At 33.9% G+C, this 25,761-nt stretch overlaps 2 protein-coding genes across 2 annotated transcripts; both read left to right on the forward strand.

Moving 5' to 3' along the window:
* Positions 1-6,453: 6,453 nt before the first annotated feature.
* LOC142610385 (aquaporin SIP1-1) lies at positions 6,454-13,314 on the forward strand. Its single transcript, XM_075782195.1, has 3 exons — positions 6,454-7,009; positions 7,217-7,489; positions 12,966-13,314. Exons 1-3 carry the CDS (start codon positions 6,713-6,715, stop codon positions 13,119-13,121), a joined length of 726 nt encoding a protein of 241 aa, XP_075638310.1. The 5' UTR covers positions 6,454-6,712; the 3' UTR covers positions 13,122-13,314.
* Positions 13,315-17,588: 4,274 nt separating this feature from the next.
* On the forward strand, positions 17,589-24,834 carry LOC142610964 (apyrase 2-like). The gene is made up of 9 exons (XM_075782951.1): positions 17,589-18,329; positions 18,407-18,535; positions 18,655-18,711; positions 18,807-18,899; positions 22,480-22,685; positions 22,983-23,074; positions 23,744-23,958; positions 24,069-24,258; positions 24,364-24,834. The coding sequence occupies exons 1-9, from the start codon at positions 18,018-18,020 to the stop codon at positions 24,477-24,479; spliced, it is 1,410 nt and encodes a 469-aa protein (XP_075639066.1). The 5' UTR covers positions 17,589-18,017; the 3' UTR covers positions 24,480-24,834.
* The last annotated feature ends 927 nt before the right edge of the window (positions 24,835-25,761 follow it).

Below are 25,761 nucleotides of genomic sequence, written 5' to 3' on the forward strand. Positions count from 1 at the left end.
CCCACCGCTCAGGTGGTACAAGTGGCTTCTTTAGTATAGGGCACTGTTGGTCAGTGTCAAATCCTATGTCAGTGAGATGGTCCACCCTTTGAGGTTGAAGTGACCTTTTAGTAACTTGTGCCTGAAGTCGAACTCATGCACAGCAGGCAGATTTTCCCAAGGAATTATCTAGGACTCTCGACTATAGGAATTCATGAAGGCACAAGCTAAAAAGTCCTCATTCTTAGCTCTTTCCCTTATAGTTTTCAGCTATATGGACCATAACAGGGCTGGAATCATCATGAACAGGGCCTAAGAAACTTTGGGAAATGACCCACGGTTATATATATATATATATATATATAACTTAGATGCAGTATCTTAAATACCCCTTTTAAAATTCACCCACCTGTACATTTAAGTTTATAAACGACATTTAGTTCTCTTTTTTCCTGTTATAACCATTGAGTTCTCACATGAGAAAACCCTACACCCAAACTTATCCAAACTTCTCTCACACCTAGCTCCTCTAAATTCTCTCTCACTCTCTTTTCTAACTCACTTTCTTAGATTTGTTGGTTGACACTAAACTTTTGCACCCAACTCCTCCAAATTCTCTCTCTCTCTCTCTCTCTCTCTCTCTCAGATTAATAAGTTGGCTAGCACTAAAGAGAATCATCGGTATGTATAGGCTAGTTCTGATTATGGCTTTTCAGTTTTAGTTAATGGGTTTATGTTGTTTTGAGGTTTTGTAGAGTTTTTCTTTTGTTGATTTTGATTTGAGTTTTCAATTTTAGTTAATGTATGTGTGTTATTTTGAGAATGGGTAGAGTTTTTCCTTTGGCTAATTTTGATATAGGTTTCAATTTAGTTAATGGGTCTATCTAAAACCCTCTACTAATGTGGGAGTTTACAGATTTTGTTCTTATAAGGAGGAGGCCTTCTTAGCTCAAGGATAATGCTAATTCTTCCTTCTTTTTTTGGATTTTTTATGTGGTTAGATTGCTGGTTTTATTTTTATTATGGTTGTATTAGTGTTATTTTGTGCTTTGGTATTTGGATTTCTTTTGTTGTTGGAGTCTTACTCTAGTTTATGGGTTATAGGTCCTGCTATATTTTTTTAAGAGTCTTTTTTGTTTGTTGTTAGTTTGTTATTGCTGATTCCCAACTTGTTTTCAGTAAAGTTTATTCATTATCCAAAAAGAAAAAAAAAATTCACTAATAGCCACAAATATTTAGTTCAAGTTGTTTCTTTGTAAAGCACTCTTTGCTAATGGTAATTGTGACTTAAAAATTGGCTTCACAAAGAAGCGGCAATTCTACCATCATTAGCAAATAATGCTTTACAAAGATACAACTTTGAACTAAATATTTGTAGCCTTTAGTAACGGTTATTTATTTATTTATTATTATTTTGGGCAAATTATAACTTACCCATTTGTGATTTGTCCGAAATTTAACCTACTTACCTGTGTTTTGATTTTTGACACTTTACCCACTTATGGTCCTTTCCGTTAGTGCTTTGTAACCCACCTCACCACTTGCCGTCAAACTAACATCTTATATGCCAAAATCAAAACACAAAACAAATCAAACACCCTCTCTCCTCAAAAACACTCATACTTGCTTACCCACTCAAACCAAGGTTGAAGAAGACCATTGAAGATATAAGTCCCTGTTTATTGCCTCTGCTGCTAATCCTTTTATTTATTATTTTTGGCTTAGAGCATTTCACATGTAACTATTTATTATTTAAATCCTTGTTTATTGCTAAGCACATGTGTATCTATCTCTTTAAAATTTTGGCGGTACTCTCAATGTTAGAGATAACTTATACTGAAGTTGGGCTTGATGCCTAAATAATTAAAAAAGTTAGATGATGGTTAGATGGGTTCACAATGCATAGTTATGCTAAAAATGATGATCCTAGGAACATAAGCCAACATATATTATCCTAAAGAAATTAAAGATTAAAGCACCTTAGTTTTAACTTGAGATTCAAACAAAACAAACAAATCATGCACCTTTAATGTCAAAACACCTTAGCATTAGCAGCTTAGCATCAACATGCTTCAATCAATAAATCAATTTGGGATTTCTCAAAGCATCCATGTAACTGTTTTGGAATCCCCTTCTATCATTGCTCCCTGCAAATTATGCCTAAACATTAAATTTACAAAGCCCCTTGGACGACTATGCTAGCTATTCCCTTTGGATACCAAACAATGCTCAAAAAATAATTTTCCAAATATGTACAAAGATTATCATAAACCAAATTTTTGTGTTGAGAGATGTGTTCAACAAGACCCACAACAAACGAATCCTCCTTTGAAATACCCAGATGATTCTAGCAGACCCACAAAATTGAGAGGTTTTGACCTCGCCTTCTTCAATGGTCTCCTTCTTCCTCTTTTTTGAGTGGGTGAAAATGTGTGAGTGTTTTTGAGGAGAGAGGATGTTTGATCTATTTTGTGTTCTGATTTTGGCATATAAGATGTTAGTCTGACGGCAAGTAAGAAGGTGGGTTACGGAGTACTAACGAAAAGAACCACAGGTGGGTAAAGTGTCAAAAATCAAACCACAGGTAGGTAAGTTGAATTTCGAGCAAACTACAGGTAGGTAAGTTAAAATTTTCCCTATTATTTTTTATAATGAAGAAACTTTACTAAAAACAAATTGGGAACCTAGCAACAATATTCAAACAACAAATAAACAAGGCTCCTAAAAAATATAGTAGCACCTATAACTTATAGACTAGAGTAGGACTACAACAACAACAAAAAACCAACTATCAAAGCAAAACAATAACACTACTACAACCACACTCAAAACAAAACCAGTAATTCGACCACATAAAAACTCCAAAAAACCCAAAAGGAAGAATTAGCATTATTCTTGAGCTAAGAAGGTCTCCTCCTTGTAATAATAATGAAGAGATTACCATAGAATTGAAGTAAATAACAAAAGGAGGGGGTATATTATAACAAATAAATTTTTTAATTATTATTCAATTTGCAATGTGTCCCTTATAATCACTAAAAATAAATTATCATTTTGTTACCATTTAAATAGAACATTCAACCCTCTAATTTCACTTAAAATTACAAATAATCACCCCTATTTTATTTTATTTTTTTTCAAATTAAATATATAAGTTTAAATTCAATAATAGCTTGTTTGGATGGAGGGGGAGTAGAGTAGAGGGAGAGAGAGTAAGTTAAATTACCTTATTTGGATATTTTTTAAGGGAGAATGAGGAGGGATTTGGAGGAAGTCTAACTATTTCTAACCTCTCATTTTTAATTCCCCCCAAATTGGAGAGATTTGGAAGGAGAGTAAAGTATAAAAATGTTTGACCAAATGAATTATCAAATTTACCCTTATTATGTTAACAAAATTACAAATTATGAAAAAGCTAATTATTCTCTTTGGACAAAGTTTAACTACAAAATCGATTGTAGCCTTAGGCTACAAACTCACTTAATATTTTTTTATTGAAGGTGAATTTTGACAAATCTACCATTGGATAACATCTTCTTTTTATATCTTCCATTTTTGCAAAATTTCAAGAAAATTAAAGATCAATTGCTATGTCATCAATAAATTTTTAAATTGCAAGTTTTTGTAATTTAAAATTATACATAAAATATAAGTTTATAGATTATATAGTAAATAATATCTGATTGACACAAAATTTGACATGTGTACTAAGAGCATAAAGAACATGCAATTCAACGGTTAGATTTTCAAAATATGTAGTAATATTTATTTTATTGAGTGAGTTTGTAGCCTAAAGTTACAACCAATTTTGTAGCTAAACTTTGTCCATTCTCTTTCCCTTACTTAATTTTAAAAACATCCAAACAAGGTGGATGATAGTTATTTCCCTCTACTCTCTTCCCCACTACTCTCCTCTCCTCTACTCTCCTCTCCCTCCAAACTTCCAAACACAGCATAAGGATCTGGTATAAAACCCTCCAATTTACACCCTTCAATGATAGTGTGCCACATTAGATTTTTACATGTTAATAAATATGAACTACTATACACAATCACATCCTCACTAACGCATTAACTCTGAAAAATAAAACCCACATAATTAAAAACTCAAACTAATCATTCAACTATAAAGAGGCTGAGCAAGGAAGCTACCAAAGATGCAACCATGTCAAGAAGTTGCTGAAGATGCAACTGAAGTCTAGAAAAAGACGTTAGATATGTTGTTTGTGTGGTGTTTGCAACACCAAGGTTTGGATTTTTCTTGATTTGTTATGCTTTCCAAGAATGACTTTCAAATTATTATTGAACAGCTCACCAGTTTACCCTTTTAAGAACCCCTGCCTAGATCTCCCTACAACCCACCACCTAAATCGGATAATAAGAAAAAATACTCTATGTTACCCATATATATGATGTAATTAGAGCACCTAAAATAGGGAAACTCAAATGCCAATATTATGCAATTTATATTCTTTGTTTGCCAAATCAACCTCTAATGAGTTGTCTTCCTCATAGACATGGTAAACCATAGTATCTATGCTAGACTCAGACCTGATAACATGTTCAAACTCGAAGTATAAAAAGAAGTATGGATAATGGTTTTTTGGACATGTGAAACAATGGGTCAACCCAAATCTGACCCATTGTAATAAAAACTTATTTTCTCATTTGGGTTCGGTTTTCTTTGTTTCATAGTTTGAAAAGTTTAAATATTTTTTTTTCTAATTATATACTAATTCATTATCTATTTTTGGAGTTCCAACTTCCAAGTTCCAACATATGACTTTTTTTATGGTTGTTTTTTATTATTAGATTAAGACACCAATTTATTTTAGGTGTACATGGATTCAATCCAAATATTTTATTTGACAACAAAATTTTTTACTAGTTAAACACTTGAGTTAATTAAATTTCATTTTATTCTTTTTCTCAAAAAAAAAAAAAGTTTCATTTTATTCTCTAATTTAAATTGAAAAGATTATAGAGAATTTGTTCTTTTTATTTTTTATTTTTTTATATTAAAAAAAAGTGAAATGCTAACGAATGCCCTTAGGGCATTATTTAATAATCCATTTAAAGAAAGTTTTTATAAGGAAAGAAAGAAAAACAATTAATATTTTGATAGCTTTTTTCATTTCCCATAAAAGTGATGTCAAAACTTTCCTAAAATGGATTGTTAACCAATACCCTAAAGGCACTCATTAGCATAACCCTTAAAAAAAATTACAAGTTATATTGGCTTAATCCATCCCATTTTAATCCGACCCAACATCTAAGTATCGAAAAAGTCTAAGACCACATAATTTTTCACAATTTTTTATAGTAATTGGGACGTAGCAAAGTGTGATTGGTAAAAAAAAATAGTGAATCTACGTGTAAGTGATAGTTAGCCACTTATAGCCTGCTGCATTAGAATTGTAGCAAAAAAAATTATGAAATAATTTATGGTATTCTCTCTCTCTCTCAGTGTCTGATTGGGTTGAACTTGAAACTGAACACATCAGACATGACTCAGCACAACTGCACAAGATGAAAGTGAAACTCATGACGTGAAACGTTGATTGCTTGATGCAGGTGTTGTTGACTATTGACTAAAAACATTTTTTTTTTTTAAATAATAAAAAAACATGGAAGAAGTAAGTGATTAGTGATTACTGATGAGAGGACGAGATTCAATTTCTCTCAACAAATTTCTGCCGTTTTTGGGGGAGGCGTTGGCTGGGACACGATATTCAAGTATTCTAATTCAACTCCCTACCATCATTGGCTGCTACTTGCTGTGACCAACTAAATTTGAAACGCTCCTTGAAAAAAAAAACACTAAATTTGTAACGTACCAATCGTCCGCAAATTACAAATCTATTTTCTGAAATCTTATCCTTACCTCTCAAATCCTCTTTTAATCTCTGCTAAAACCAAAAAAAAAAAAAAAAAAAATTCTTCAGGGAGATACATTATATCTATGGCATTTTTTTAATAAATTTTAAATAACAGATTTTTACTAGCTGGGTTAGCTGGTAAAGAAAATAGTTTTAATGATTTAAATTAAAATTAATAATAATTTTAAAGAAATGTTATGTTCACTATAATCTTTAAGTGGCAAGTTATTATATGTTATTATTAATAGAGTAAAAAAATAATTTTAATGATAGAATCAAATTATAACCAAAATAACTAACCACCTATAATTTGTTGTAAAAATGTTATGAATAAATACTGTAGACAGTAACATTTCTTTCAGATTTTTTATCATTTTTAGCGGGATTGTGGTATTTATTTGATTTTTTTGTAGACATGGCCATATCTCTCCTATCAAATAATACTAAATGTGACACATCTTACTTCTAAATAAAAATTAGAAGGTAATTGAAGGATGCCATTTTTAGCCGGACGTGTCTAATTGTATTTGTATTGATTTTTAGATGTGAGATGTCTTATAGGTATAAATAAAAAAGGAAATTAATATGAGGATTCAATTGTAGGTAATCTGGTACTTTCTCCCAATTATTTAGCAAAAGAGTTAGGTAAATCACTAGTCGTATTAGTATATAGAAAATTAGATAAGGATAAGAGAGAAAGAAGAGAGTCAGTCAGACTCAAGAGAGGGAGGAGCTAAAAGTGTTCTGGTGCCTTTGTTTGATTGTGGTGTCTGCCGCCACTGCCAGTCTATTTCTTTTGCCACTGCCAAAAGAACAAAACACAAATTAGCGAGAGAGTGTTGGAAGTGAAGGAGATGGGTGCGATAAAGGCGGCAATCGGGGACGCAATACTAACATTCATGTGGGTATTTGTCTCATCAACCATGGGTGCAATGACTGCGCTGATAGCCACAGCTCTGGGTTTAGAAACCCTTGTCTGGCCTTCTGTCTTAATCACCACCTCCATCGTTTTTGTTCTCGTTTTCATCTTCAACTTCATTGGGGATGCCTTGGGTGGCGCCAGCTTCAATCCCACCGTCACTGCCTCCTCATATGCCGCCGGCCACGGCCCCGACACTCTCTTCTCCATGGCCCTCCGCTTCCCTGCTCAGGTCCTTTCTTTTTCTTCGTCTTTTTTTAAGGTTGTTGAACATAGAAAAGGTGCCAGTGGAGCTACGTTGGAAATGTTTTTTGTTTAACATAGAAATAGAAAAGAATAGTATTTGTATTTGTATTTGTCTATGTTGGAAACATCAGGCAGAAGCATTTGGCAATCAGAGAATAGAATTATATTGTTGTTGTTTTTGGGTGGTGGACAGGCAGCGGGAGCTGTGGGTGGTGCCTTGGCAATCAAGGAGGTGATGCCGAAGGAGTACAAGCACATGCTTGGTGGGCCTTCTCTCAAAGTTGATTTGCAAACCGGAGCTCTTGCTGAGGGAGTCTTGACTTTCCTCATTAGTTTTGCTGTCCTTTTAATTTCACTCAGGGGTCCTCGTAGTTCCTTTGTGAAGACGTGGTTGCTTGCCGTGGCCACCGTTGCTTTAATGCTTGCTGGCTCTAATTACACCGGGCCTTCCATGAATCCTGCCAATGTGAGTACTTCTTTTGCACTTTCTCTAATACTTGAATTTTATCTTCTTTCTTCAACAACTCACAATTTAAATCAAAATGGTATTCTTTTTCCCCCCAACAACTCTGATTTAAATCAAAATGTTGTTACACATCTTTTGTATAAAAGATTGATCATGCCACCCACCTCTCCCAAGTCCCATCCTTTTTAATCTATTGAGTTTTTCTTTAAACAAAATATGTTGAATACATATCCATTGACCACAAAAATGGCATGTGGTATTGTTACATCGCTACTGCTTTTAGTATTACAGTAGTTGCGAAAAAAGATTGAATTGAGATAGATTCAATGTTCACCTTAAAGTTTCTCTCTTCTGTTTTTCTGCTTGTGCATGACATCACCTTTTGTACTGTCTGTAATCTTCAACAATTATATCAAAAAAACACATTCTGACAAGACCATACCATATCTTCTTGTCTATGGCATAATGAACATATATTTGAGATAATCCTTGAAAATAGAAACGCAGGGCCTCTTTTATCCAACTGAATAAAGATACAAAGAGAAAGAGGAGTTTTATATATTTATTTGATAATGTAGAAAACCTTTCTAAGGAAGAGTCCTTTGGACTCACCTCTAAATTGTCCCCACCTACCAAAACCAATTGTCGGGTAATCCATGGGCATTCACCCTTGACAGGCTAAGCAATTTATACTCTTGCCTAGGAGCCACAAAGAGAAAGAGAAAATAATAATACAACAACAACAACAATAACAATGACAGAACCTTGATGTCTATTTATCATTCCATTTCTTGTTGCCAGTCCACCATGCTTTCTTGTCCTTCAAAATGACTTAATGTTTAAAGAGTTGTTTTACTGTAATTTACATGATCAAGATTCTTCCCATTTGTTTCCTCTTGTTTCTTGATTAAGTCAAATCTTTTCTCCCATTTATCTCCTTCTAATACCTAGAACCTTTGTGAAGCCACCCTTCATAAAGTCAATGCATATATTCATGATTATAAAGTTATGTTCTATGTGTGGCTTTCTTTTTCTTTTTTTCTTTCAATATTATGGTATTTACCTGTTCACTTGATATCTGTCTTCATAATTGGTCCAATGTGTGTGTAAGAATGACAGTGGCTGGACTTTTCATATAACAAACTATAATCTGTTCCTATTGGGAAGGGAATGATAAGGAGTTCTTATAGCACTGACTGTACAGAGTTATATGGGCTAGTCAAGTTTGGAGTATTAGTTAGTAACTTCCAACATGTGTCAGGTTCAAGATTGGGTAGGGCTTGGATCAATATTCCTTGCTGCACCACGGATACAAGGATGTGTTACGTAGCAATTATTTAAGGGCTTTCTTTTAAAAAATAATTAGCCTGAAAAATTGTCAAGTGCAGTTACTTATCAAAAAAAAAAAATTTGTCAAGTGCGGTTGGACTTCTGTGTAAAGTTTCTAAGGTTAGACAGACAGTTGTCTTATTTAGAAAGTTGATTGAGAGTCTCTTTTATCAACTTTCTGATATGGGATATGAAACTCATCTCCACAGAAGACAAGACAATGCCTGTCATGTATTTGTTATGCATTGGGGGAAAAGTGTTTCAGCCCACCTTTTGCCCTTCAATACTTTTATCATGTCCCGAAGATGTTATCATGTTTTCTCAACAAATTGCCTCTCTCATCATGTGAAAAGTTTTGATGGGCTAGAGAAAGTATCTAGCTTGATCACCCATTCTTTCATTCCTAAATGAACCAAATAGCAGAAGTAAGAAAGTCAAATTATTATTTTTTTTTTAATTTAATTTTTCATTGCTGCTTCCACCACACAAGTGTGCTATATAGTTGAGTTCTTGCAATGAGGAGGACTGAGTCATCTTCATTTTGCCTTCCACAATTACTTTTCCTTCTTTCCCTGTTACATCACCATAGATCTATACTATGGAGAGGGTTTTGGATATTTTTGAATTGAAAGGATCCCCAGTCTAAGCAGAATGAAGATGGTGATTGTTTGGGGCATGGAGGCAGTAGTTGGTGGCAATGGTGATGGTAGAGTGGTGGCAATGTTTGGTGATAATTGTTGATGATGACAATGGTGGTTGCTGATGGTGATGATGGTGAGAATTTACACATGGTGTCTATGGCAATATTGACAGCATCAATTGTAACAAATAGGGGTGGCTGAAAATTATTGACAACTCCATCTTCAATTTTCAAGACTATGGGAGCATTTGATATAACTGTAGGTTCAAAAATCAAGGGTAGTAATGTCTTTTAAAAAAGCATAAGAAAAGTTTTGCTAGAATTACCTTATTGCATTTGTGATCCTAGGAACATTGAGGAAAAGAAGATATGCTTATAGGAAAATATTTTTATGAGTAAATACAAATTTCACCTGGCTTTTAGTTGATGAATTTTGACCTACTGCTAATGGGACAGATTTTAAGGAATTTCACCATTTGCAACTTTTTTTTTCTAGGTTAAGCAATATCTCATCATTTGTGACTTGATTGCAGGAATTTCCCACCATTTATTCTTAATGTTGGAGTCTGAGCTCTTCCTATCTTGATGCTTGTAAGAGATGTTGTTCTCTTGCTGAAGAATCTTTTGGCCATGTAGATGAATGAGATTGAGAGATACATAGGATGCTAAGAAACTCAAGGCTTCCATTTGCAGATTAGTCCATAAATGGAAAGCAACAAAAGAAATTAGTTGCTAAGTTTAGCTTAAGAAGTTTCTAGTTAGATAATTTTAGAGTCAGAAGTTTGATGCAACCAAGCCTTTATGTTTAGAAGTTTTCAAATTTTCGACCAGCCTGTTTGCATAAACTTTCTGTAGGTCTTCATATTACCAGATTGACTAATTTAGTTGTTTATCCATTGGTTTAAGACTTAAGAGGTGATTTTATGGTAAGAACTCATCTCGTTAGGGCCAACATATGGAGATTGATCCAGCTTGTGTCATATTGGGAGCTTTGGGTGGAGGGCATTGATAGGATGTATTCTTTGCAGTAGAAGCTTCAATTATGATAATTGAATGTATTAAGGTATATTCTTTACAGTAGAAGCTTCAGTTGTGATAATTGAATCCACAATGAAACTTAATGTAGTTCTAGATCTGAGAGTAAAAAACCAAGATTGGATAATTGACTATTTCAGGGCCCACTTCTATTTGAAGAGTGAATGATGGGTTGTCTTTTAAGTTTTAACATAAGCTGTATAGCCATTATCAGGGTCCTTAGGCTTTGTAATGTTCTTTCCATTTTTGTTCCAAATTGTTTGTATCATAATGCTCCTGGTGCAGAAGAGATGATGTAGGTTTTTTCCCTCCTTAAAATCTTTTTTAGTTCAAGCTTCTTAATGTGCTTTGCTTTTGTGAGAATTAATTACATTTAGAAAGTTTTAGAGTTGTCATATCTGCCCATGATATGCCTTTTAGGATCATGCCACTATTATAATCACTATTTATGACTCTCTAGGCTGTGCAGATTAGTTGGACATTGATATGGGACTCATAGTGATCTCTCTGGATCATTCTTTGTGGGAAAAAGTTCAGAGGCAGATGTTTTTGGTTTGTAACCTTGACTCTCCTTTAGGGTCTACAAGAGAGAGGTTTACTTGTAGTGTGGTGATGGACCTCTTAGAAATGTCTTCTTATTTGTATCATATTGCGGTTAATAAACATGCTAATGTTGCACAATACATGCATAGAACTGACAATTTTGTCCGCCGGTGCCCTATCTTCCCTTAGTGGAGGTTATAGGGTGGATTTTCGTTGGTAACCCATTTGGAGACTCCCCTAGGAAGGTTGCTTTTTTAACTTGTACAGAAGCAGTGGTTAAATTCTTGCTACAGATTTTTCTTTTTTCTTTTTTCAAAAGAGACATCGTCATTGTTTATTGGTGTTGTATGAATAAAGAGATGGGGACTCAATTACTCATCTGCTACATTATGCTATTGCATGGGATGACCTATGGTCTATGGTTTCCTCTTTATTTGGTGTTTTTTGGGTCATTCCTTGGTGAAGGATCTTCTAGCTTGTTGAAAGGTGGCTTTGAGGGTCATCAAATCACTGATGTATGGAACACTATTCCCCTTTTTTTTTATATGGTGCACTTTGAAGGAGCATAATTCTAGATCTTGTGAAGGGGTTGAATCTCCATTGCATCAATTGAAGTTCTGTTTTTCTTAGATCGCTTATTGATTGATCAAAGATCATTGGAGATGCTAATTGTTGTTCTTTTTTAGAGTTACTTGATCTTTGTAACTTTAGGTCTCAATTTGTTATGTAGCCTCTTGTATACTTTCTATGTATTAGGATTCCCTCTTTTCTTTCTTTCATTAAACTTGTTACTTATCAAAAAAGAGGGAGGTCTACTTTTGTCAGCTTGGCTAGGAAAGGTGATTCTGCTGTTGTGATTTGTGGCTGAACAATATTTCTGGATTGCAGAAGAAGAGGAAGGGGGGAGTTACCATGACTACCTCCTGTTTGCTTGTTTTGTTTTGTTTTTTTGAAGTGTACCGTATGTTTGGATGTGGGTAGAGGTGGGGAATCACGCTCCCTATTTTATTTTTTATAAGGTGAGGAGAAAGGAATTTGAAGCAGCAAGGTACTCCCTTCAAATCCCTCTCTTTTTAGTTATTTAGATTTGAGGAATTTGGAATGAGATGATAGATACCCTCTTTAATGAATTTTTCTGTACTTGATTTTATCCTCTACAATTAATAAATAATTTATTAACAAACCCTTTTTACTTGTCTCACTATATTGTTAACTTATCTATATTTTATCCTCTCGCATATACACCCTATAACCAAACAAGGAGGGTAATAGCTACTCCTGTCTCCCCCTAAACATTCAAACAAATGAAATTGATCATTATTCCCTCTCGACTCCTTTCTTCTCCCTCCTCTTATTGCGTAATATCCTGTCCTATTCCATTCCCCCCAGTGAGCTTTAGTTTAAGTGACACCTCCTCACCTTAATACGAATAGGACTGTGAGGTTGTGAACTGATCTGATTCGTAGCTGGAAAACTTGCTTGCATTTTGCACTTGCATCGATAATTTGATATCTGGTCATCTTTAAGTAATATATATATATATATATATATATATATATATATATATATATATATATATATATAGATCTTTGAAGTTTGGCTGATTACTTCAAGCTTGTGTGGATATCTATATGATTTCATATATGCAAGATTAAAATTTGAAGGGAGTTTTCTAGTTAAGAAAAAGGCCTCTAGTGCTGATGTTCTATGTCACTTTATTATCACCTGAAAATGAAAAAGCATGGAAGCAAAAGGGTAGAAGAAAAATGTTTCTTTTGAACATTAAGAAGAAATTGGACTTTTTAATGACAGACCTTATTATTGCTACTGTGGCTCCTAATTGTAAACTTATGATATTGATGAGAACTTTTTGTGCTGTACATAGAAGCCTTACAAGATGTGCTAACTTATCTTGTACTGTCTTTGCAGGCCTTTGGTTGGGCATATGTAGACAGTTGGCATGACACATGGGAGCAGTTTTATGTCTATTGGATCTGCCCCTTTCTTGGAGCAATATTGGCTGCTTGGGTCTTCCGGGTTTTCTTTCCCCCACAACCACAAGTGAAAAAACAGAAGAAAGCTTGAAGGGCCACAAGTATCTTATCTGCTCATGCACTTAGTAGATAAGCTTTATGTTAATGTAATGAGGACCTTTATTTTTCTTTCCCCTGCCATTTTTCTTTTCTTTGATGCTACCTTACGAGCAGTGTTGGGACTCTCATCAGGTTATTAACTAATAATTTAATCTGTCCAGATTAGGAAGTGAATGTTTGCTGCCTGTATGAGTGTGCCACTAGTGACTAGTCTGTTTTTGTAGTGCTGTTAGTTCTTTTGATGTGGTCTGCTACTAGTTCTAACAATAGTAGCAGACCACATCAAAAAAACTCTGTACACTGTAGTTAGTTTAAGATAGTAGGATTAAGGGTTTTCTTTGAGGATAATTTGATAGTTATAATGGGAGAGGGGGGAGGAATTTAAACACATCTTACTTGAAAACACCAAGACATGTCAACTGAGCAAGAATATGGATTTAGGACTTAAAATAACTTCCAACTTGTTAAAACGTAGTATCGTACAAGTACAGCCTTGAATGTTGTTGTAAACAGATACCACACCATGATCGTGGATGTCATTTTATAGCCACACGGCTTGCTTGGGTACCATTTAAGGTACGAGGATATTGGTTCTTGAGCATCCACAGCAGTGAAGCTAAAAATTTAGCAATTTAGCTCCTCCAAAAGTTACTTTATCTATTTTACCTACACACATGCTGCAGCAGTGGATCTATTTTAGCTTTCAACACAATAAAATAATATAAATATCACAATAAAATAATATATCTACCACAATAAAATAATACATCTCACTACAATAAAAATACCACAATAAAAAAGTAATGTGAACGCAAAATAAAAAATTAATTAATTTTTAGCTCTCATGAACAGTGCACATCTATAGATAGATGTGCACTGTAGCAATGAGCTAAAAAAAAAATAGATTTAGCTCTACTGCTGCATGTTTCTTTTTGGTGTTTTGGTGGAGCTAAAATAGCTATATAGCTATTTAGCTCCACTGCTGCAAGTGCTAAGGCACGGAGGACAAGGACAAGGCTGTGGACCAGTATATTGCAGTTGTGTTTTTTAATGAGATTTTTAGATTTGGGTGTAAATTAGGAAGAGTCGGGTTAATGTATCTCCTTAAGGTAGGAAATTGAAAAAGCTATTAAACTTTTTTTTTTTTTTTTTTTACAGCTTTTTCAGTTTCTCATAATTTTTTTTAAAATGGTTTATTAACATATGGCCTTAGGGCATATGTTAGTAAAACTTAATTAAGAAATGCCAGGAAAGTTTTGTTTCTCATAATTTTTGAAAAATAAAATTTGTTTGTTTTTATGGAAAATTATAATCCAAAAGTCATGAAATTGTTGTTCCAAGTTAGGAATGGAGGCATTTTTCTATTTGTTTATGCATTGATCTTTTCTCTTTGCCAAGGTGATTTAAGATTCTACATGAGCTAAGGAGCCACTCAATTAGAGTTATCAATTACGTTTTGGTAGCCATTTCAATTAATTTAGCAGTTAATTTCGGCATTACAAGTTACAACATGGTAATTTATGGTCTTGACCAAATAGGATTGTGACATATCATTGAATTTAAATTGCACATAGATTGGATCAATTAAAATCAAATTTTCATAATCACACATGGTATTAGTCAAAGCACATGAATTGGTCATATCACTTCGAATTAGAATTATTCGATTTGGTATTTGTTATTCGACAAAATAATCATTTCAACGTTTTTACTATTTGGTATTAGAATTCAGAAGAATCAAAATTATTCAAGTCCTTTTCTATTTGGTATCAGCTTGTAGAAGTATCCGTCATCTTTTTTTGGCGGGGAGAAAGTATTATTGGAATTTTTACTTTTTCAGTCCCAGTATCATATTTCTTTGAGTGTTAAGGCTATGTTAAGAGAGATGAGCTAGTGTGTTTTTTGCTTGACATAGAGATTTCGGTAGGTTAAGGATAATGTTGATAATATCCTCAGAGGAGGTAACATTATGCTCATCCACTTTGAGACTGTAGCAAATAGAGAATCAAAGAGCTTTAGGTGACAAGGTGTTTCAAATCCCTGATTGCAAAGAACACAACAAAGGTCGACGATAACTTCTTGAGCACCCAAATGAGTTTGTGTGCTGTTGGTCTGGAGGGAATTGGAATAGAGAGAGTGGCTTGAGCGGAAGAGGGGGCAAAAAGTACTTTGATGAGATTGGGCTTCCTTGTGTCTGTGTCAATAAGTTGGTCAACCTTGAGGAGTGATGGGGACGCAGATCTTGGGGTAGGAATATTAAAATCATTGTATCCTGGAACCCATGGATCTTCCCAAACATTAACATCAGCTCTGAGCTCTATCCCTATAGCTAATTAAAAAGCAGACACCTTCAACTATAATAGTCTTGGCTTTCTCGATTTCTTTCCAAATAGGGGAGGCAGATTTGGGAGGCTTGGCATGAAGCCACTCTTGCCTAACCTTGTAGTTAGATCTGAGAATTTCCATGCGTTGTTAACTCTCTTTGCCTTCTTGAAACTGAGCTCACCGGCACTCCTTGGGTAGCAAAGCTTGTTCCAGCCTCTCTATGCAAGATATCTACCCTCTTTGCATGTAACCATTCTTACAACAATAATTTCATTAAAAAAAAAAAAAATGGCAACTATTACTATTTGCTTTTTTTTTTTTTTTTTTTTCTCTGTTAATGTTCCCAAATTCTAGATGAAACTTTTTTCATTCTTTTGATGGTTAACTTTTTACATTTGTAATCATAACCGTTTCATAAAAGAAAAATTATGCATCATATTTTTGGTAACATTTGTTCTTAGTTCAGAAAAGAAAATGTCTATATTTAGGTTTCTGAAAGAATATCCAACCTATAATAAGCAATGACTAAAGAAATTCGGTTAGAAATCAGTACTTTACGGCAAACTGAAGAAATCAGTAAGTTGGGCTTCCAACTTTTGATCCTTTTTTTTTTTTTTTTTTTGAGGAACTTGATTCTAATTAATTAAATACTATAAACCCCCCCTTCCCTTTCTAGAAAGAAAAGCACTTTATGTAATCTTCACACTAGATTCATATCAACGGCATTTTTGAAACTGTTTGTTACGTTTATTTTTTGTGTGCAAATGTTAATCTATTTACGTTAAAGAATTTATTTTATATTCAAAAAGTCATTTTCTGATTAAAATAAAAAAAGGTCTTTTTCTTTTGGGCTTTAAAAAAAGTTTTTAATTTCCTTTTTTTTTCCCTTATAAAAAAGAAAGTGTTTTTTCCCCTTTTGAGCTAAAATAAAAAGACTTCTTCTTAATCTCTTCTGACACTATTGTCAGAAAATAAAAGGAAACAAGGAAAAGACAGAAGTGTCCTCAAAATAATGTTGAATTAATAAATTGAAAAAAGTTTAATTCCAAACAACTATATTGTTTATTTTGTAAGTTCTAGTTATTTCAACGGGTAAAATCTCTGATGGTTTAATAAGAAATCTAGAATTCAATTTTCACTTATACTAAAAACTAATTTATGTCTTGGTCTAATGATGAAAAAGCTATTATTAAGAGCGAATTTCATAGGTTGAAACTCACTTTCAAAAGAACATCATCTTATTTTAATTTAATAAATTGAAAAAAAAAAATTTAACTCCAAACAACTATCTTGTTTATTTTGTAAGTTCTAGTTAGTTCAACGAGTAAAATATCTGATGATTGAATAAGAAATCTAGGATTCAATCTTCACTTATACTAAAACTTATTGGTACTTTGGTTTGACGATAAAGAACTGTCATTAAAAGCGAATTTCATAGGTTGAAACTCACTTTCAAAACAAAATCATCTTATTTTAATTTAATAAATTGAAATTTTTTTAATTCCAAACAGCTATCTTGTTTATTTTGTAAGTTCTAGTTAGTTCAAGTGGTAAAATCTTTGATGATTGAATAAGAAATCTTGGATTCAATCTTCACTTATACTAAAAACTTATTAGTATTTTGGTTTAATGATAAAGAGCTATTATTAGGAGCGAATACGTAAGTTGAAAATTTCTTTAAAAAAAAAAAGAAGAACCATCTTATTTTAATTTATTATATCGAATTAAAAAGATTATTTATAGTTTTTTTTTTAATACAAAATAAAATTTTTACTCTAACTTAATCTAATTGTATATGTGTGTGAAAATTCTTCCTAAAAACTTGAATCCTGATCCTTACCTTCGCATCTTACAAGCACTTATATCTGTGAAGTGACTATCACACCAAAAATGTGCGATGTAGCATTTATGTATTTTTAGTTACATAATTTTTTAAATAAGTTATATGGCTTATTTAATATACAATTTTCAAAATTTTGATTGAGAAAAAAAAAAATAGTGAATGCATACAAAAGTGACAAAAATATCGGATATAAAAGTAAAAAAGTTGCGATAAAAGTTGCGAGCGTGAATTTACGTTAAGCAGAAGAAGTTAACGCAAAGTGACAGTAAATGGCCAAGTTATTTTAGTAGTTAGTTGCAGCAGTACGCTACGCAGTCCTTAAATCTCAATTCAGAGACTTTGTTGAGTTCAAACTGTCTCTCCCAACCTTCAGTTTCTCTGCCTCATTCTAATTTGCCGAATTTCCCCCGTGGACTTGTCAATTTTTCCACATTATCAACGTTTCCAATTTCTGGTTTCCATAATTTTGCTCTGCTCAGCAAATAAAATATTATATATATATATATATAAAAAAAAAAAAAAAAATAACAAGCGTGTGTGTGGAAATCGGGAGAGCTGGAGCCGGTACAGGAAGCGCAGTCCTCAAAGGCTCCACCCGCCGCCGCCAGTGCCACCACAAACGGGCAGATCCGCTACAGATCCCCATCGTCGGCGGAGCTCCTAGAGGGTCAATCGACATCTCCAACGGAACAACAAAATCTGGAATTGGACAACCACAAAATGCTGAAGCGACCAGGTCTCCGTTACTCTCACGAGTCCTTCGGCGACAAGATCCGCCGCTACAAAGGCGTGTTGTTGATAGTTTCGGTCCCTCTTCTCCTCATCAGCTTCGTCCTCTTCATCATGCCCGTCAACAACTCAGCTTCCTTGTCTGACTTTCGTAACCGTAAGGTCCCATCGGATCGCGATTCTCCTAGATCATACGCTGTTATTTTCGACGCCGGCAGTTCCGGTAGTCGTGTTCATGTCTTTTGTTTTGATCACAATCTTCAACTTGTCCACATTGGAAAAGATCTGGAGTTGTTCAAACAGGTACATTTCCAGTTTTCTCCTTCAATTGGATTTCGTTTCACAATTGAACACGTTTTTATTGTTTGGATTGTTAACAGTCAAAGCCGGGTTTGAGTGCATATGCCAATGATCCCCGGGAGGCTGCGAAATCTCTGCAGACTTTATTGGATCAAGCACAAGCTGTTGTTCCCAAAGATTTGCGTCCCAAGACGCCTGTTCGTGTTGGGGTCAGTTTAGTGTTTTCTTTTCTTTTCTTTTGTTAGATATAACTATACTTTCATTTCTATATGACTTGTCTTTCGTCTGACCGAAATTGGGATGTTCTTGTTTTTATGTCAAATGTTAGGCAACTGCAGGGTTGAGGGCCTTGAAAGGTGATGCTTCCGATCAAATTTTGCAAGCGGTAAATCAATTTCTTGTTTTGTATTTTTTAACTTTGTTAATTCGATGGGTTAGTTTTCGAGTTATTAAATGGCGTTAAATTCTGCGTCTTTTAAGGTTAGGGATCTTCTGAAACATAGAAGCAGCCTGAAATCTGAGGCCAATGGAGTTGCTGTTATTGATGGAACTCAAGAAGGTTCTTACCAGTGGGTATGTTTTCGTCTAAAACTTAAGTCACTACTGTCTTGGCTTATTCCTCAACTAATGCTTGAATTTATGCTTCTTGGACATTTAGCATACGGGGCTCTTCCCTTCTTCTCTTCTAGCCTAGGACTTTAGTATGATGAGCAGATGTAAACCTCATGCTTATATTCACTACAGTTGCATTGCATTTGGGAACTAGGATTTAAATGTCAAATTAATGTAATTGGAATGCCTAAACTTTTAATTTTGTCATTTTAAAAGTGTTTTTTTTTTTTTTTTTTTTGGATATGGATTTGAAATTTCTTGTTTGTATATTAGAAATGTTTATGATATTTTTTTTTTTTGAGAAATAATTACAACATGCTACTAACTGCTAACCCGCAGCTCGAACCCTATCCCCCTTAGACCCCCAAGCACTTTGTATAGGGAGGTGTCAATTCAGCTACAAGCCCTTTGGCGAAATGTTTATGATATTGAATATGAACTTTCTTTTTTTCTCGCTAACCTAGGAGTTTCCAAATATTAGTAAAGAAAAATATATGTGGTTCATGCTCAAAAAATGGCCTAAGACCAAAATAATATAAGATATAAAAATCTTTTTTGACTTTTATGTCATTGGGCATAGGAATTAACCATCTTTTCCATCTCTAACAATCTCATTACTAATGAATAAAGAACTTAAGCTCAGCTCAAATATATTACATGTGATACCAAACAATTTAGAAGTTGAGCTGAGTTTTTGCGAAGTCTATACCACTTAGTAGTTAACAACAATCAGCAACAAATATTTCTTGCCAGTGTCCATGGTATAGGCCTGTATTACCCCCTTTTACACATATTTGTGTCCTAAGTCTATTAGATTGATTAATTTGGGCCCATATAGGCTGTGTTGATATGGATTGAAAACTTTGAATACCCTTTTTAAATAACCTCATAAGAAGAAGGAAAGAAAACAAAACCTTTTTCTTGAAATGCAATAAACCCAAGTTACAGAGAACAAGGTTGTTGAAGCAGTGGCTATGGAGTTAACAGTGATGAAGCATTACTTTGATGATGGCAGCTTTTCACATGGTCGTGCCACTTTCCCAAGTCTATGATTCTATGTTTACACATTTTGAGCTCATTGTTTTTTACACCTTAGTTGTCTAAGCTCCATGTAGCCACTGATTCCCTGTGGACTTGTTAGATTCCAATAGATTGATACTATCTGAAATCAAGGGATTTTGTGCCGATAAGTCAAAGTTGGGTTTGACCAAAATCCAAACCATTACCCTTTTGGTGAGATCCTTAAATGAGGAATTGTATTTGGGGAGTTAAATTCAAATCCACAATCCGATTTGGCCATAATGCTCTTCTTAGTGGCAGAATTTCCAGTTTGAGAGACTAAGACTGTCCTTTCCATTTGAGAGGCCATATGATGGACTTTTAAAGCTTCTTGTTGGAAAAATAGATCCACTCAAGGTTATCAGAATCATGATTTGGATGGTAGGGTTGTACAATCCTACGATCCCACTTTGTTCAAATGACCCAAGTTGTTGAGGCACTTGGCATAATTTTCGTTTCTGGGTCTAAATTTTAATGATATAATATATGATTTTGTTTGGAAACATTAAGCATGTAGTTAATTTAAATTATTTTAGTTATCAACTTATAATGTTGTTGAACTTGGAACTGGGAAACCATTTTCATTTTCTGTATCAGTAGTTGGTTTCTAACTAATAAAATTTTGTTGATTTTTTTATTATATATTTTTTGCAAAATCCTTGGTTAATAGAGTTGTATTCATATAAAGTATAAAAAATACATTGTAGTGATTGTTTATTTTATTTTATTTTTGTGATTATTTAACAAACATAATCATTACCGATGACTTTTGTGTCTATTTTTTCTAAAGAGAACTAGGATCTTCCTATCCTACGATTGATGCTCAAAGCCCCTCCACCAATCCTATGTAGGATCCTAATTTTAACAACCTTGGCTCTAACAAAACTCTGTATGTTACTTGCATAGTTCATCATGCATTTTAGATTGCAGGATAACTGTTTCTGTAGCACCACATTTTAGTGTCATCAGTAAAATGAATCAACCTGCCAATTCCTAATCTCTGGTTGCTGTACTAGTTGAGTTCATGGCATTTGCTCGTGCCTTACTGTAGAGATCCCTTTTTGTCTTCTTTCCATACCTTCTCAACATTGCTCCTTGGAGATTGCCATTACAACCTTGATTTGATTTCCATTATATATGGGTTTTATTATAAAATTCCTGATTTAAATTTCTTTCACATTAAAAAAAAAAATTGCATTTTAATGTAGGAACTATTCTAAATTTCACCTTAACTATTTTTCTTGGACTAATCCAGTTACTTTAATCTGCTGAACTGTGAAGCTTTTCAAAGGTTGGTTTCACCCCCTCACAATCAGTTATATAATACTAATCTTTAAGACTTCTGTTGGCAATCAGACTTCACTGTTAGCTTCCCTTCCCATCACAATACCAAGTTGATTGTTGGAAATGATTTTAGTTTGACTATCAACCTTAGCCTATAAGAAACCTTCATTGGTAATTTTCTAAGATCAATGTTAGTTTTACAAATAAATTTTTTTAAGAAATCCCTTTTCTGGGGCTGACATGATGAATGCTCTATTAATTCTTCTAAATGTAATTTTTGACACATTTTTATTATCCCTCTCTTTTTCTCTCTATTTTCTCTCTTTTGGTGTTTCTCTTGCAAAATCTTAACTAAGGTTGCACCCTTTATCATGCTTTTCAACAATTATATTCCTATCAAAAGAAACATTGTTGAAGCATGCTCATTGCTTTGTCCTCATGACATATTTTAAGCTTAGGACTATATTGCAATCATAAGTTACTACTGCACTTTTTACAATTTCTAGGGTAATTTAATGAAGGCACATGTTTTTACTCCAGTGGGGTTCCATTGAAAAATTATGACTCTTGAGTCTATTGAATAATGGACTGTAAAAATAGCTGGTGTATCTATGATGTGTAAGCCTTAAGCTCATAAGAATATAATTTTTAATTTGGAATATGGAGCACAAGCTTCTTTATATTTTAGGATGATGGAGAATTAGGGTAAAGAAAATGGGGTAGAAATACTTATTCAGTTCTTCCATTTGACACAAAAGAAAACTGAATAGAAGGGAAGTAGGGAAGGAAGGTGTTTTCCTTTTGGGCCACAAATTTTCATACGCTGTAATTGAAAGGAAATAAGGAGTAGAATTTTGGTGAAAAATTTAATTACGATTTTACCCTTATGCAAGGACATGAAATTATGCAAGGACTGAAAAATTTATCCATAAAAAATAAAAAGGGAAGAAGGAATTACTGAGTATTTGTTGCTTTAATTAACATTTGAGTACTTTTGCATCAATAATAAAATGTTATTGACCATATGCAAGGACTGAAACATGATAGAAAAAAATCAAGAAAGAATGTTGCTGCCACTGCAGATTCTTACAAAAATGAATGGAATATTAGCATCTTGTATATTCTACTATAATGGACTACGGAGTATACATGTTTATCCATCTTGTCTTAAGTTGCTGATAGCTTGATTGTCTTTCAGGTGACCATAAACTATCTACTGGGGAATTTGGGGAAGGAGTATTCAAATACTGTTGGAGTAGTTGACCTTGGAGGTGGATCTGTTCAAATGGCATATGCTATCTCAGAGACAGATGCTGCAAATGCACCAAAGATATCAGGTGGAGAGGATACATATGTAAAGGAAATGCATCTGATGGGAACAAAATATTTCCTCTATGTTCACAGGTTTTCCTCTTTCTTTTAGTTAAATTGATTTCATGATTTTAAAATAGATGAATTGTTATTGTATTAGCTCATTGGCCCAACTATTGCTGATGTTCCTTGTTTTGCTTATTGAGCAATGTTACATAACTTCATATTAGCTTCTCATTTTGTAACAAAATTTATCTTAGTATTCCATTGACTTCTCAATGATACCTTGATCTTTTGTATAAGTAAAACGTTTTTATCTACTTTCATCTGTTTATAATTTTTCTAGAACTCCATGTGGGGTGTAACAAGGGCTTTGCATCATGTATACAGTTATTTGCATTATGGCTTACTAGCAGCTCGAGCAGAGATTTTGAAGGTTTCTGAAGGTTCTAGCAATCCGTGCATCTTAGTTGGCTATCATGGTAGGTTGAACTCCTTCACCAGGCCTGATTTTGTGACATCACAGATTTTTTAATCTTCATCTCTTCTGTTTAACCGTGTATTTTTGTAACCATAGTGAGTAAAGGAGTTTTTATAACTTACTTCTGTATGTAATATTTTATAAGAAGATACAAATCATATATGAAACATTAAAGTAAAATATTTTTAAAACTAAATGGAACATATGGCACCAACCTACAATTCAATATAACTGTTGACTCTAGACTTGTGGCCAGTGTGCTGATTGTTATACCACAAGGACTTTAGATGTGTAATCAGGCGCTCTATGTGAACATTCATTCTTTTGTTGATACGAGTGTAGTAGGTATTCAGGCTTGGTCAGTAAAGTCATATGATCATTGTTAATTGAGTCAATGAGCTACCCACTTTTCTGTTGACTGTCATAGTTGATCTCTCTCTCTCTCTCTCTCTCTCTCTCTCAACTTTTCCTTTCCCTTTCAATGTTCTAATGTGGATACTTAGAAAATTTTGTGGATTGGGTAACTGTGTTTAGAATTTTACAGCCACATGAATCTGGACTGATTGAAGTATCTTTATTTAGCATTGACAATTGAAGAGAGAGTGAAACTGTGTGTGTGCCTTTGTATTTTCTTAATTTAAAGTTTCATTTTTTTTTTTTTTTTTACAAGGGAGTTACACATATGGAGGAACAGAGTATAAAGCATTTGCTTCCTCTGGCTCAAACATGGATGAGTGCAGGAGGATAGTTTCTAATGCTCTCAAAGTTAATGAATCAACATGCAAGCATATGAAATGCACATTTGGTGGGGTATGGAATGGTGGGGGTGGAGATGGACAGAAGAATCTCTTTGTTGCTTCATTTTTCTTTGACAGGGCAGCTGAGGTAAGCAATCACCCGTGATTTTGATGCTTGAGATATAACAATGAAAAAGTTAATTTGTTTTACTTTTATACTTATGCATGGCCATGCTGACAACTTATCTACACATACAGGCTGGCTTTGCTGATCCAAATCTTCCTATCGCGAAAGTTCATCCTGCAGAGTTTGAGGATGCAGCTAAGCGTGCTTGTGAGACTAAACTTGTGGATGCGAAGCCCTTATATCGACGTGTTGATGAGGCCAACCTGCCATTTTTATGCATGGATCTTGTGTACCAGTATACATTACTTGTAGAGGGATTTGGTAGGTTGCAGTCACATTTTAGTTATTTGTGCAAGTTCATGATGATATTTTGTCCAAAATATCCAAGTAAGACTAACATTCCATGCTTCTTCTTTTTTTGCATAGGTCTGGATCCATGGCAGGAGATTACATTGGTGAAGCAAGTCAAATATCAAGATGCCCTGGTTGAAGCGGCTTGGCCACTGGGCAGTGCCATAGAGGCTGTGTCATCGTTGAAATAATTGCTACTGACATCATCAGTTAATTTACCCATTGAGAATTTTGGATGCATGTGTTTCTTCGGCATTATAGGTTTCGAACTGAAGTATCCACAGTTGATGAAGCTCAGAAAGTCAGTATTAGGTTGAATTGGAAATTGGATTTTGGTCTATATTTTTGGGAATAATGGGAGAGTATAGATTCATTTATCTTAATTTGTAATTATTTTTATACGAAATATTCTGATTTATAGCTTCTGAGAAAGTGATTCCATTCAATTAGTTCATTTAGTTTGCCCAGGACAAACAAAATGGTAATGCCAATTCATTGTTGTCTTGTTCATTTTTACTTAAAGTTGAATTTACTCTACTTTTATCTTGTTTGGTTTTCCTTGTTCTTTTTTTTTTTTTTTTTTTTTCTTTTCTTTTCTTTGTGGGTAAATTTTTAAAATTTCGACCATTTCTCAATGTGTACATGTAATCATATTGGATGGCCTGAAGGCACACTAGTTATATGCGTGCATCTCTCCTTTGAAATTTATAAGTTAGCCTGAATAGTGATTCACAGAATGGTTGGAGGACGATTTAAGACGAAATGCTTGCAGCTGGTCCCAACTCACATAGACCATGATAAAAATTTTACCCAAAAAAAAAAGTAGCGTGATTCTTTTCCATGTTTCATAAAACGTACTTGACAGCTTATTGCCTCCCTAGTTCTAAAAATTTATTGTGAAAGAGCAGTGGAACTTGGAAAGTCACAACTCACAAGGCGCACATGGTCATGGTGGGCGTAGAAGAACTCGTAGTCAAAACTGGTAGTGGTTATATTAGTTTTTTTTTTTAAATATATTTATATTTAGATTTTTGCCACATCATTCCACACCCTATTCCGTGTGACACCCTAGAAATTTGTGCGATGGATGGAAGTTGGACTTCCAAAGCAAAATAATAATAAAAATAATAAATTAAAAAAAAATCTAGGACCATATCCTATTAAGGTTGAAAATTTTTTATGAACCACGAACAATTCTACAATTATTTTCGCATCGATGTAATGTAGCTGCGTGCAATTAGTTAAAAAAAAAGGTAATAAATTTATGTGAGAGTGATGAACAGTTAATCACAATCTATCATATAAAATAGTTGTGAAAACATGTGTGAAATTATAACTTTATAAGTGTCATAACTCTGATGTGGCAAATTGTGAATAGTGAAAAAAAAAATTGACAAGCAGCTTAATCATAGTCTACCACATTGGATAGATGTGAAAAATGGTGCGTTACTAGAACTCCAAACCAACCACACG

This window comes from Castanea sativa, chromosome 9, assembly GCF_040712315.1.
Source record: "Castanea sativa cultivar Marrone di Chiusa Pesio chromosome 9, ASM4071231v1".
NCBI lineage: Eukaryota > Viridiplantae > Streptophyta > Magnoliopsida > Fagales > Fagaceae > Castanea > Castanea sativa.